This window comes from Arachis hypogaea, chromosome 15 (genome assembly GCF_003086295.3).
Source record: "Arachis hypogaea cultivar Tifrunner chromosome 15, arahy.Tifrunner.gnm2.J5K5, whole genome shotgun sequence".
Taxonomy (NCBI): Eukaryota; Viridiplantae; Streptophyta; class Magnoliopsida; order Fabales; family Fabaceae; genus Arachis; species Arachis hypogaea.
Genome location: NC_092050.1, coordinates 142,261,047 through 142,274,183, shown reverse-complemented (window position 1 = coordinate 142,274,183; position 13,137 = coordinate 142,261,047). Strand labels below are relative to the sequence as shown.

At 34.1% G+C, this 13,137-nt stretch overlaps 2 protein-coding genes and 1 long non-coding RNA gene across 6 annotated transcripts; 2 read left to right on the top strand and 1 right to left on the bottom strand.

Moving 5' to 3' along the window:
* Positions 1-1,910: 1,910 nt before the first annotated feature.
* Positions 1,911-8,719, bottom strand: LOC140179003 (uncharacterized). Its single transcript, XR_011872405.1, has 3 exons — positions 8,561-8,719; positions 7,018-7,149; positions 1,911-3,830 (listed from the first exon to the last, which is right to left on the bottom strand). It is a non-coding gene; the product is annotated as an uncharacterized lncRNA (long non-coding RNA).
* On the top strand, positions 2,102-6,256 carry LOC112751004 (uncharacterized). 4 transcript variants are annotated; one of them, XR_003176154.3, is made up of 3 exons: positions 2,181-3,851; positions 5,513-5,565; positions 5,678-5,927. XR_003176154.3 is itself a non-coding variant. In XM_025799973.3 (2 exons), exon 1 carries the CDS (start codon positions 2,181-2,183, stop codon positions 3,843-3,845), a length of 1,665 nt encoding a protein of 554 aa, XP_025655758.1. In that variant the 5' UTR covers positions 2,102-2,180; the 3' UTR covers positions 3,846-3,851; positions 5,513-6,256. The 4 variants fall into 4 exon arrangements, 2 of the variants coding, with proteins under 2 accessions (XP_025655758.1, XP_072073168.1); XR_003176153.3 differs by lacking the exon at positions 2,181-3,851 and adding an exon at positions 5,005-5,134 and having other exon boundaries at positions 5,513-5,560; positions 5,678-5,806; XM_025799973.3 differs by having other exon boundaries at positions 2,102-3,851; positions 5,513-6,256.
* Positions 8,720-9,269: 550 nt separating the features above from the next.
* LOC112751006 (uncharacterized) lies at positions 9,270-13,137 on the top strand. Its single transcript, XM_072217068.1, has 4 exons — positions 9,270-11,013; positions 11,136-11,406; positions 12,191-12,291; positions 12,380-13,137. The coding sequence occupies exon 1, from the start codon at positions 9,407-9,409 to the stop codon at positions 10,451-10,453; it is 1,047 nt and encodes a 348-aa protein (XP_072073169.1). The 5' UTR covers positions 9,270-9,406; the 3' UTR covers positions 10,454-11,013; positions 11,136-11,406; positions 12,191-12,291; positions 12,380-13,137.

Genomic DNA, 13,137 nt, shown 5'->3' with positions numbered 1-13,137 from the left:
ATAGAGATGACAGATATTTGATCGGAAAAATAGATATAGATCGGCAAATAGATATACTAGAGTTGAATTGAAAAATAGAGATGACAGATATTGATCGGAAAAGCAGATATAGATCGGCAAATAAATATACCAGATGAATTGAAAAATAGAGATGACAGATATTGATCAGAAAATATACCAGAGATGACAGATAATGATCGGAAAACAGATATAGATCGGCAAATAGATATAGCATAGATGGATTGAAAAATAAAGAAATATTGATCGGAAAAACAGATATAGATCGGCAAATAAATATACCAGATGAATTGAAAAATAGAGATGATAGATATTTGATCGGAAAAACAGATATAGATCGGCCTTTTTCGGGCCTTAATGATTTACTATATGACCTTTGTTTACAAAGGTGCAGGTAAGTTTGAAACCATTGGAAGGAAATGGGGCCTATAGAAAGAAGAGTGTTTATTTCGAGGCCTACGGTGGGCGCCAATTGTTCTTGTATGGATACCTGGAGGGAGAGCTCGGTCTCGGAGAATCGACGCCGAGTTGTTATCTTCGGTGCCGACCTTTGAGTTTTATGGTAATCCGAACTTTACTCCAAGAGGATGTCCAATCGCGTAGAGCTTTGAGCAAGAAACAGGGGGAGTGTACCTGCAAAGGCACTCCAAAGCTTAAGTCAGTATTGAGAATTCAATATATCCTTTGAAGATAAAATATCATACCTTTATAGGTGAGATAAAATAGGTCGGTTACGTTTCTATTGATCATCTGAATTGAAGAGCAATTAATAGGTTTTAATAAGTAATAATGTCTGGTCGGACGTTTTTATTCCAGGATGTAGTCCGTTGAGTCTTATTGTAACGTATAACACCGAGTTATAACGTAAAGTGTCGAGTTATAGTGCATAATGCCGAGTTATTGTATATAATGCCAAATTATGACATCAGATTTGTAACGGCCGTATCATAGCAGATTCTGATAGGCATGTCTTAGAAACGAATCATGTGGCATTTTTAATACGCTTTGTATTTTTAATATGGGTTGATAGTGGTGTTTTTTTACTAAAGTGAAAAATTTATGTGTTTTTTATTTATATAAATACCACAAATCTGAGAATCAGATTTATGATATTTTAATTTTTTGTTTTGTTGATACCACAGATTTGAGAATCAGATTTGTAATTTTTAATTTTTTTTTTGTTAAAATACAAATTTGTGGGTCAAATTTAAATTTTTTTATTTTAAATTTTTTGAATATACAAATCTAACTCTCAAATTTGTAATATTATGAAATTTAACCTTTAGATTTCTCTATTTTTTAAAATTTTAGGGTTCGATTTATTATTTAAAATTAAAAAAATATATTAATTCATATAAAAAAATACACCAATTATCCATAATGATACGCACAATCTTCTTCCATATAAAAAAAATTAGCCTTTTTAATATCCTCTCAGCACTTGGTGATGAAACCTTCAAATAAAAAGTGCACTTTTATGCATTATATAGGATTCAAAGGAAATACATTTTCTACGGACTGCATACGCATGTATGATGCAACTGCCATATATTACCTCAAGTGCCAAATAATTAGGTATCTCTCCAAATGCTCCAATATCATCTAATCTTTTCTTGTATTCTTAGAAAATGGATGGTAGTGGAAAGTGGCATGTGTTGTATTTGGTTCAAGGACATCTAAATTTGGAGCATCCTTTGTTGTATTTGGTTCTCGAGGACAATTAAACTTCTATGGATTTAATACTAGAACAATTAAACCCCTAAAAAACGATAATATTTTGCTGATTATGCTATCAAATAATTGCTGGACACAATAACAGTTAACGTTATACACAGGATAGATCCATTAAGACTTAACAAAGGAATCCAAAAATCTAACGGAATAAATTAATAGAAGCCACAATGTCAATTTTATTGAGTTAAAAGACGAATCGCCATTTAGGTAAATGGTTAAGTACGGAGTGAAGTTTTACTCTTAGAAACTAAAAGTAATATCCTCAAAATAAACAAAATAAAAATCTAGAAAGTAAATTGTTGGATTCAATGATTCAAAAAGCACTCTCGTTAATTTTCGTTAGAGTTCTAGTCTAGACATGTAAAAGCAGTAGCAAATTTCTCTTAGTTGGGAGGTGGCTGTTATTCAGAATTCGGAAGGAATCAGCAATGTTGTATGCAACAAGGTTTAGGTATTCTGTTCGTAAAATCCCTAATTTTGTTCCACTCTCTACTCTTCCTCCTTCCTGTTCCTGTTCATGGACAAGCCTTCACTTTCATTCTGAGCCTCCATCCCTTCGTGAAGTTGATGATGCTGTTGATTCCTTCACTCGCATGCTCTCTATGCGTCGTACTCCTCCCATCCTTCAATTTAACAAGATTTTGGGATCTCTTGCCAAGACGAACCATTTCCACGCCGCCATTTCCCTTTTTCAACAATTGCAAGCCAGAGGAATTGCGCCCAGCATAGTCACTTTGAATATCTTAATCAATTGTTGCTGCGGCATGGGTCGGATCACTCTCGCTTTCTCTGTATTCGCCAAGATTCTCAAGATGAGTTTTCAGCCTGGTACCATAACATTGAATACACTCATTAAAGGTCTCTGTCTCTGTGGCAAGGTTGAAAAAGCACTGCACCTTCACAACACAATGCTAGCCCAAGGATTTCAGTTTAATCAAGTTACTTATGGGACCTTGATCAATGGGCTCTGTAAGATAGGACACACATCAGCTGCTGTTCAGGTGTTGAGAAAGATCCCACGGCATGGAATTGTTCCTAATGTTGTCATGTACAATGCAATTATTGATAGCCTCTGCAAGGTTACCCTTTTAAATGATGCTTTTTATTTATTCTCTGAAATGCTTGCTAAGGGAATTTCTCCCAATGTTATCACGTACAACACTCTAATTTATGGATTGTGCCTTGCGGGTCAACTAAAGGAAGCCATTGATTTACTAAATCATATGATGCTGAAAAACATTACTCCAAATGTTCGTACCTACAGTACTTTGATTGATGGACTATGTAAGGAAGGAAGGATCAAAGATGCTAAGAGTGTGTTGGCTATGATGACAAAAGATGGTGTGAAACCAGATGTGGTTACTTATAATTGTTTAATGGATGGGTATTGCTTGGTTAACGAATTAAACAAGGCAAAATGTATATTCGACGCAATGGCCGAGATTAAAGCGTCTCCTAATGTTCGGAGTTACAATATCATGATTAATGGCTTTTGCAAAAGTAAAATGATCGACGACGCCTTGAATCTCTTCGAAGAGATGCATCGCAAAAACTTGGTTCCTAACACAGTAACTTACAGTATTCTAATTGATGGCCTGGGAAAATCAAAGAGAATCCTTTGTGCCTTGGAGCTTCTTGAAAAGATGCATGATCGAAGTCAACCCGCTAATATAGTCACTTACAGTTCCTTGATGGATGCTTTGTTCAATATCAAACAACATGACAAGGCACTTATGTTATTCAATCAAATGAAAGAGATTGGCATTGATCCAGATATATATACATACAACATACTTATAGATGGCCTGTGCAAAAGTGGAAGACTTGAAAATGCAAAAGAGATTTTTCAAGATCTTTCCATTAAAGGCTATCATCCAGATGTGAGAACATACACTATTATGATAAATGGGCTTTGCAAAGAGGGCCTACTTCATGAAGCATTGGCTTTCTTGTCAAAAATGGAAGACAATGGTTGCTTACCAAATGCTATGACTTATGAAATAATCATTCGTGCTCTGTTTGAAAGAGGTGAAAATGATAACGCGGAGAAACTTCTTCGTGAAATGATATCTAAAGGCCTGTTGCAAGGATAAAAGATGGTGAGATTCTTCTTGTTAGACATCACAAAATGTTGTTTGTATTTCTTTCTTTATAACTTGTGTTTTGTTCTCGATCATCTTTCGATTCCATATTAATGCTTTTAGATCTTCACATGATTGTGATTCTTTATTCTGCTTTACCCACACCTAAGTGTTTTCTTTGTCGTTGCTTATTTTATGGCATTTTCGGTGACTAGATGACTGTTATATGTGGCTTGTCGGATCTATCATTATTTCCTTTTTTATTTTTGTAATTATATATGTGCATTGATGTTAATTTATTTTTAAGCTGAAATGGTTGTGATTTTCATCATTCAAAGGGAATCCTTGTTAGTTGTGAAGCTTCCCTGCACTCTTATTGTCTTTCGATCTTTTCATTTCTCCCATATTTAAATTAAACTCCCATGCAGCAGCATATTGTCTGATGTAGCCTTAGATGAAATCTCAAATGTTATTTTGCAAACATCTTCTCATTTTTCTGTGTTCATTCAGTTATACCTGAAGCATATTATACCAAAGCAATCGTTTTGATAAAAAATAGTTACTGATTCAAACTTCAAAGCCAAAGGATTTTGATCAAACACTAGCCGCTTGCACAATCTCCAAGCACCCCAAAGAGTAGCAAGAAACATTTGCACAGGTTAATGCTAAAAAAAGTTGGAATACTCTATCATGAATTGCATGTTCCCATATAATCAAGTTAAGAAAAATAATAAACCTATAAACTTTACAATTAAAATGAGAAACTTTGGTGGTATATTCGGGCTTTTAAGTTCGAATCTCATTAAAGCTAAAATATTGTGTTAAGAAACATTTATGTGATCAAATCTGGTTTTAATGAAACAATTATGGTAATTTTATATGATAGGAATTGTTCAGTAGAGAGTATTTTCATTTGTTAGCTGAGCTAAACTTGTAGGTTGATGGCTGGATAACTTTCATCTTTATGCTGGCTCTACCATAGATCAATTGATTCATTTGAAACGTTCTTGGAGTTATCATGAAAAACGTTGGTCCATTTGTTTGTTGTTTTTCTTTTTCACAAAAAAAAATGACATTAAAAATTTTGAAAAAATGGCATTTATCATTGTCTTTTTTATTTTTTTTTATTTTTTTTGAAGGTGGAAATAGAAAATAACTAGTTTACAAGGGTAAGGAATAGCAGAAAGCCATTGGATTTTATTCAGATGCCATTAAACTAAGCAGCAAGAATGCAACATACTACAGTAATAGGACCCAAGCATCTAAGTCTTTATGTACTGGAAAGCATCTAAGTCTAGTAGGTAGACACTGAATATTACTGGCTTAGACTATACGAGATATAGATATTCTGGATCGAAAGGAACAGGAGGGTATTTCAGAATTAAAAAAAAGGGGTAGAAGATATCATTCATATGTCTAGTCTTAGCTACCAGGAGTGGAGGCGTGATGACCCCTTATGTTGTTGATGGCTCTGCCGAAGATGACAAGGGGGTGTATTCTAGTTTGATAAGTTTGTGTGGTGTCGTGTTCTGTTTTCCTTTTCGTTCTTTTTTCTCGCTCCACTTTGTGTGTTGAGCTCTTTTATTTCAAAAAAAAAAAATTACATTGATCATATTGGATTGAAAATTTGAAATGGCTTGACATTCACAAGTTCATTTCCCTGACATGCACATATGCAGTTGAGCGGTGTTAAGGTAGTTCGAGGCAGGTGTTGTGCAGCTGTTTGTGTAAGGTCAAGCTTTGCACTTTTAGTTTTGTTCCATCAATGGCATTTATTTTTGTACTTAAAGATTGATTAATAAATATGATGATAGTTGCTGAATGACAATTCTAAGTGCATTTAGGTGAGGGAATGATGAGGAGTTATGTGAATGCATTGGTGGATATCAAAGATTGAGGGAGTGTTATACATCACATGCTGCTGCAGCAGCTGGAATTGACATATAATTGATAGTCGATGCATTGCTTTAACAAGTGAAGGCCTTGTCCAAATAAATGTCTTGTGAATTGTGGTTTGTAACAATGTTTGGGTTAAAATCTGAATTCCAACACCCACTTGGTTGAAACAGTGCTTTCAGCTCGTGTTTTTTTTTTTTTTTTTGTGACTGAACATAACACAAAGAAAAAAAGACCTAAGAGAAAGAGCAGCACTCCTTTCTAATAATAATGTCTAAATTATTAGGGGGTAGCACCACTCTAGGTACACTTGCTTGTTTAAAGCAGCAGCCTTAGTCATTAAATCAACCGCTCTGTTTGCTGTGTGCTGAATGAGCACTAAAATAGCTTTTCAATTGCTCTGTTTATCTCGTGTTTGTTACCTCTACGTATTTTTTGCTTCATAAATATGTAACAAAAAATTATACTGATAAATTTTTGCGCATGAATGTTCAAAAGATCAAATATAGGCCTTGGATTCTGAATTATTTTGGAGTATTTGCAAGGATCAATTTCACTTCAACCTGTTTTTTTTTTTTTATTTAATTAGTAAATTCTAAGCCATGGTCAAAAGTCAAAATAGGATAAACTGTTCTTTATTGATATTGCTAAAAATGTTTTTCCTTTCATGAATGTTGGCCCTCATACACGAATATTAAAAATGCATTAAGCATTCGGTACTAACATCTTCATGAACCACTGACGTCCTTTTTCTCAATGAGTTTGATAAATTTTGAAACACTTTCCTCTTTTTCAATATATAATGCGCTCTGGATGAAACTGCATTTCTGCAATTTTGACGAACTCAAACTTTGGTATAGAATTGTCATTTAATAAAGGCACTTATTATAAAGATGCCAAAAACATCTCATAAAGATATTTGATTAAATTTTGAATTATTTGTTTAGTCACATTCTAAGTAAAAGATAACACTTTTATAACATACTAAAATCAAAACCTACAATCACTATCCAATGGCTAAAAGAAGCATTCTCACATGAAGATAATTTAAAATTTTTATTGGAGTATCCACCTTTAATAAAAGCATGAACAATTAAAATAATCCCTTCAACGCTATAGTGGAAATTTTTTATTTGTAGATTCACCTTTTCAAACATCACATTCTTAATTATGAGTTATTTTAATATGTGCACTCTTGAATGTTTCCTGAATTTAAGCAAAAGGATGATGAATCTTTTCCTTGTTTGATCAAAAGAAATTTCCACAAAAGAAATAATAGAAATGTTACCTGTAGATGTTTATACTTCTTGTGACAAGCTGGCATTATAAGACCATTCACAATCCAAGCTGTCACCTCAAGTTCTTCATGAGGAAAACTATCCATTTTGATCACAATGCTGTGATATCTACTAGCTAAGGACTGAAAATGATAACAGGCCAATGATGCTAAAATAATGACACAAAAAAGGTTTTATGCGTAAAGAGAATGTAGTGGTGGCTAAACTGATGGGCAACTATACTAATGCTACTGAAAATAGAAAAATACAAACAAATCATAAAACAACAATTGAATTTTGTAAATAAAACCAGTGAATTCCTAATTTGATAATCTAATAATCCATCTTTTCCTTTTCGCATCATAATACACCAAAGAACTTTCATAATAATTAGTCTAGCTAAGACATTTACATCATAAGAATTCATTAGTAACCGTGATTGAATATTATACCATTCTCAATATATGACCTTGAAGAAACTAAAGGATAAGAGATTGCAAAACTACAAAACAGTTTAGGGTCAGCAAGATGAAGCCCACACTGCAATTATAATAGGGAAGCAACAAAACTAGCAATTGAGCAAGTGCTATAGTAATTAAAGACGTTCATGTTGTAGACAACACCAAGCTAGAGTTACTAAAATGAGGAGCTGGAGGTAGGTCTAAATTTTTGTCTTAAAATAGTATATTTTACTGTCAAAAGTGAAATCATGAAAAAAAAAAAAAAGAATTACTTTAGCTAGAAATTCCAATACATTTTGCACATAAAATTTTCACCCAGGAAATTATGTGATATTTTTAAATAGTCAATTCAAAAAAAGGAGTGCACTTTTACCTTTTTGTTTTTGTTTCAAGAATAATGTTATGCCATCTGTCACTCGAAATTTAAATTACAAAAAATAGAAAGAAATGTGGGAAATGAAAATTATAACGTGATTCCTCATGGAATAGAATTAATGATTATTTACAAAAAGAGTAAAAAAATTCCTCATCTAAGCAAACGTATAGACTTGGCAGTGTTAAGATAGCAAATGCTACTAAGTGCTAACACAGTTTTGGATGCAATATCAAACCATCAAGTGACAAGTCGGAGTAAGAAATTCAACAGGAGAAAACATTATGTCAAAAGTCCATATACCAATGGGATGAACTACTCAGTTACTAACAAATAGCAGCATATATTCATTGTTTTTCATTTCATAATTAATACTATGAGAAGCAATTCATTTAATTTCTGATAACACAGATTGAAGTAGAAGAGTTGAAGAAAAGTGCTAAGAGGCAGAAGAAGCACAACTTTAAAGAGAAAAATGATATATTGATGACGCAGAGACAAACATGAATAATATAAATTCAGTATCTGTCTACTATACTCACATACGTGCTAATATGTATCAAACTAAGAATCTATTATTTATTCCTCAAACACAAAATGAATTTATATACTTATCATCCTCATTTAGTTATAGTCACCATGAAATCAATCAATCAACTACCTAAGAACTTCATCAAAACTCACATATAGTTTTCATAGAAAAAGCGAAAAGAATAGAACCTTGATGCCTTTGGAGCTGGTGGCAGAGGCAGAGGTGGAGGGAGAAGGAATGGAGTCAGAGATAGGGGCGCGGACGAGAAACAGGGTAGCAAAGCCAAAACACAATGCAGCAACAAAAGAGGCTGAGGTTGACTCGGTGGCGAGGAAGGGCAACAGGGGGCGCAGCGAGCGGCAATGCACAAATTATCTTTTAAGGGTTTTGGAAAGTAAAAACTTGGGGGGTAATTGTAGAATTATAAACTTACAAATATTTTTAAACATTACCAATTCAAAATTTAGAAGTAGAAACATGACACAAACAACCTCGAACTAGCTTGATGCTATTCTCACTCTCTCAGGTGGGACCACTCTTCAACTCATCGCATTCCATTTTACCATACTTCTCTTGATTGCAAGAATGTTGTCACTGTTCTCATTCTCACGAATCATGTTAAGGTATGCTCTTCTTCAAATCCCAAATTCTGTTCCCCACTCCGCTCTCCGTCTTTGCTTCCCTTCAACTTCATCCCTACACTCTCAGTCTCAGCCCCAATCACTTGATGAAGCTGTTGATTCCTTTACTCGCATGCTCTCTATGCGTCGCCCTCCATCCATCATTCAATTCACCAAGATTTTGGGATCTCTTGCCAAGACCAACCATTTCCCCACCGCCATTTCCCTTTTTCAGCAACTTATTTACTTTGAATATCTTAATCAATTGTTGCTGCGGAATGGGTTGGATCACTCTTGCTTTCTTTGCTTTCGCAAAGATTTTCAGGAGTGGTTTTCAGCCTGATACCGTAACATTGACAACAATCATCAAGTGTTCAGAAAGATCCACGGCATGGGATTGTTCCTAATGTCGTAATGTACAGCGCAATTATTGATAGCCTCTGCAAGGTTAAACTTGTAAGTCCGGCTTTTCATTTATACTCCGAAATGCTTGCTAAGGGAATTTCTCCCGATGTTATCACCTACAACACTCTAATTTATGGATTGTGCCTTGCGGGCCAACTTAAGGGAGCCATTGATTTACTAAATCATATGATGCTGGAAAACATTACTCCAGATGTTCATACCTATAATACTTTGATCGATGGACTATGCAAGGAAGGAAAGATCAAAGATGCTAAGAATGTGTTGGCTGTGATGACAAAACATGCTGTGAAACCAAATGTGGTTACTTATAACAGCTTAATGGATGGGCATTGTTTGGTTAATGAAGTAAATAAGGCAAAATTTGTATTCAACACAATGGTCCAAAGTAGAGTGTCACTTGATGTTCAAAGTTACAGTGTCATGATTAATGGCTTGTGCAAAAGTAAAATGGTTGACGAAGCCTTGAATCTCTTTGAAGAAATGTGTCGTGAGTACTTGGTTCCAAATACGGTAACTTACACCACTCTTATTGATGGCTTGAGCAAATCAAAGAGAATCTCTTGTGCTTTGGAGCTTCTTGTTGAGATGCATGATAGAGGTCAACCTGCTAATGTAATCACTTACAATTCCTTGTTGGATGGGATGTTTAAAAACCAGCAACTTGACAAGGCACTTATGTTATTCAATCAAATGAAAGAGAGTGGCATTGATCCGGATATATATACATACAACATACTTATAGATGGCCTGTGCAAAAGTGGAAGAATTAAAAAGGCAAAAGAGATATTTCAAGATCTTTACATTAAAGGCTATCTTCCAAATGTGTGGACATACAACATTATGATCAATGGGCTTTGCAAGGAGGGTCTGCTTCACGAAGCATTGGCACTCATGGCAAAAATGGAAGACGATGATTGCTTACCAGATGCTGTGACTTATGAAACAATGATTCGTGCTTTATTTGAAAACGGTGAAAATGATAAAGCGGAGAAACTTCTTCGTGAAATGATATCTAGAGGCCTATTGCAACGATAAAAGTAGATGAGATTCTTCTTGTTAGACCACAAAATGTTGTTTGTATCTCTTTCTTTTTAACTTGTGTTTTGTTACCATCTTCTCGATCATCTTTCGATTCCATATTAATGCTTTTAGATCTTCACATGATTGTGAATCTTTATTCTGCTCTACCCACACCTAAGTGTTTTCTTTGTCATTGCTTTTTTCGTGGCAGTTTCGGTGACTAGATGGCCGTTATATGTGGCTTGTCGGATCTATCATTATTTCCTTCTTCTTCTTCTTTTTTTCTTGTAATCATATATGTGCATAGATGTAATTTATCCCTAAGCTGAAATGGTTCTGATTTCATCATTCAAAGGGAATCACATGTTAGTTGTGAAGCTTCCCTGCACTCTTATTGTCTTTCAATCTTTTCATTTCCCCCACATTTAAAGTAAACTCCCATGCAGCTGCATACTGGCTGATGTAGCCTTAGATGAAATCTCAAATGTTATTTTGCAAACATCTTCTCATTTTTCTGTGTTCATGCAGTTATACCTGAGGCATATTGTAGCAAAGCAATTAACATGACAAAAAAGGTAACTGATTTTCTTGTTATATAGAGTAAATAAATTTTGCTTTTAATTCAAGGTGCAAATATCAGTGGGTAACAAAACCAAGCTTGATTGAACTACTATTGATTGGCATATATGGAACACAGGAAAGAAGAGGCAGAACAATTGCTCTCCTCAAGCCCCAGCTAAGAAGGGTAGCACATCAGCCAGGGGGACCACCTGCTTAGTTTCGTCCACAAAGGGCAGCCATCCTGCCAAGTAGAAGGAGATGGTCAATAGCAGTCAAACAGACCTGTCTGAAAGCATGCATATAAAGGAACCGCGATTCAAACTTCAAAGCCAAAGGATTTTGATCAAACACCAGCCTCTTGCACAATCTCCAAGCACCCCAAAGAGTAGCAAGAAACATTTGCACAGGTTAATGCTCACAAAAGTTGGAACGCTTCATCATCAATTGCATGTTCCCATATAGTCATGTTATGAAAAATAATAAACCTATAAACTTTACAATAAAATGAGAAATTTTGGTGATATACTCGAGCTTTTAAGTTCGAATCTCATTATAGTTAAAATATTGTGTAAAGAAACAATTATATAATCAATCTGATTTTAATGAAGTTTATTCACTTCTTTTTGTCATACTGATCTTACAAAGACAAGTTGCATGCGCATATTATGTTTCAAGATTAATAATGGCTTATTAGATTTTATCATGGTAATTTTATATGATAGGAATTGTTCAGTAGAAAGTATTTTCATTTGTTAGCTGAGCTAAACTTGTAGGTTGATAGCTTGATAACTTTCATCTTTATGCTGGCTTTACCATAGATCAAATGATTCATTTGAAACGTTCTTGAAGTTATCATGAAAAACATTGTTCCATTTGTTTGTTTGTTTTCTTTTTTCAGAAAAAAAAAATCGACATTAAAAATTTTGAAAAAAAGGCAGTTATCATTTGTTTTTTGAGGGGTTTTCTTTAACGTAGAATAGAAAATAACTAGTTTTTCTATAAAATAAAAAATAAAGTATATAAAGAACTGAAAACAGAGGGTTCAATTTGAAATATTATTACTAAAATTCGTGGCCAAAAATAAGATAATAAAAAGATTACTAAATCTTTAGTTTTGGCAAATTTTTCAAGTAGAAACAAATCAACAATTAAAGAAATCGAATAAGCTTGATACTACTCTCACTCTCTCAGGTGGAAGCACTCTTCAATTCAACACATTCCCTTTTGTGATACTCCATTGATTGCAAGAAAAGAATGTTGTCATTGTTCTCATCCTCACCAATCAAATTAAGGTATGCTCTTCAAATCCCAAATTCTGTTCCCCATTCTGCTTTCCGTCTTTGCTTCCTTTCAACTTCATCCCTACACTCTCACTCGCAGTCCCAATCACTTGATGAAGCTATTGATTCCTTCACTCGCATGCTCTCTATGTGTGGTACTCCATCCATCATCCAGTTCACCAAGAGTAGAGTTTGAAGAAAAGTTCTCAGAAATTGAAAATGAGAATCAAGCTAGAATTAAAGTAGCAGAAGAAGGACAACTAAAAGCAACACAACTTCAAGAGAGAAATTATAAATTGATGCAGACACAGGGAAACAAACTTGTGAATATCAAGGCAGTTCAAATTTCCAAATTCAGTATCTGCCTACTACACTTGCATACGTACAAATATGTACCAAACTAAGAATCTATTGTTTCTCAAACACAAAATGAATTTATATAATTTTCATCATCATTTAGTTATAGTCACCATGAAATCAATTGATCAACTACCTATCCACATCATTTAGTTATAAATTCATTTTGTGTTTGAGGAACAATAAATTCTTAGTTTTTATGTATTAGAAAGCATGTAAGTTTAGTAGGTAAATACTGAATATTACTGGGTTAGAGTACACAAAATGAGGATATTATTGTTCATTTCCCTAGCATGCACATATGCAGTTGAGCGGTGTTAAGGTAGTTGGAGGCAGGTGTTGTGCAGCTGTTTGTGTAAGATCAAGCTTTGCACTTTTAGTTTCGTTCCATTTATATCTTTGTACCCTTTATTGCTGAGATTGTTAATTTATCCATTAGTGGCATTTATTTTTGTAATTAAAGATTGATTAATAAATATGATGATAGTTGCTGAATGACAA

Bases quoted from the DNA above. Each gene is read 5' to 3' on its own strand.
- LOC112751006 (XM_072217068.1), top strand. From the start codon at position 9,407: ATGTACAGCGCAATTATTGATAGCCTCTGCAAGGTTAAACTTGTAAGT.
- LOC112751004 (XM_025799973.3), top strand. From the start codon at position 2,181: ATGTTGTATGCAACAAGGTTTAGGTATTCTGTTCGTAAAATCCCTAAT.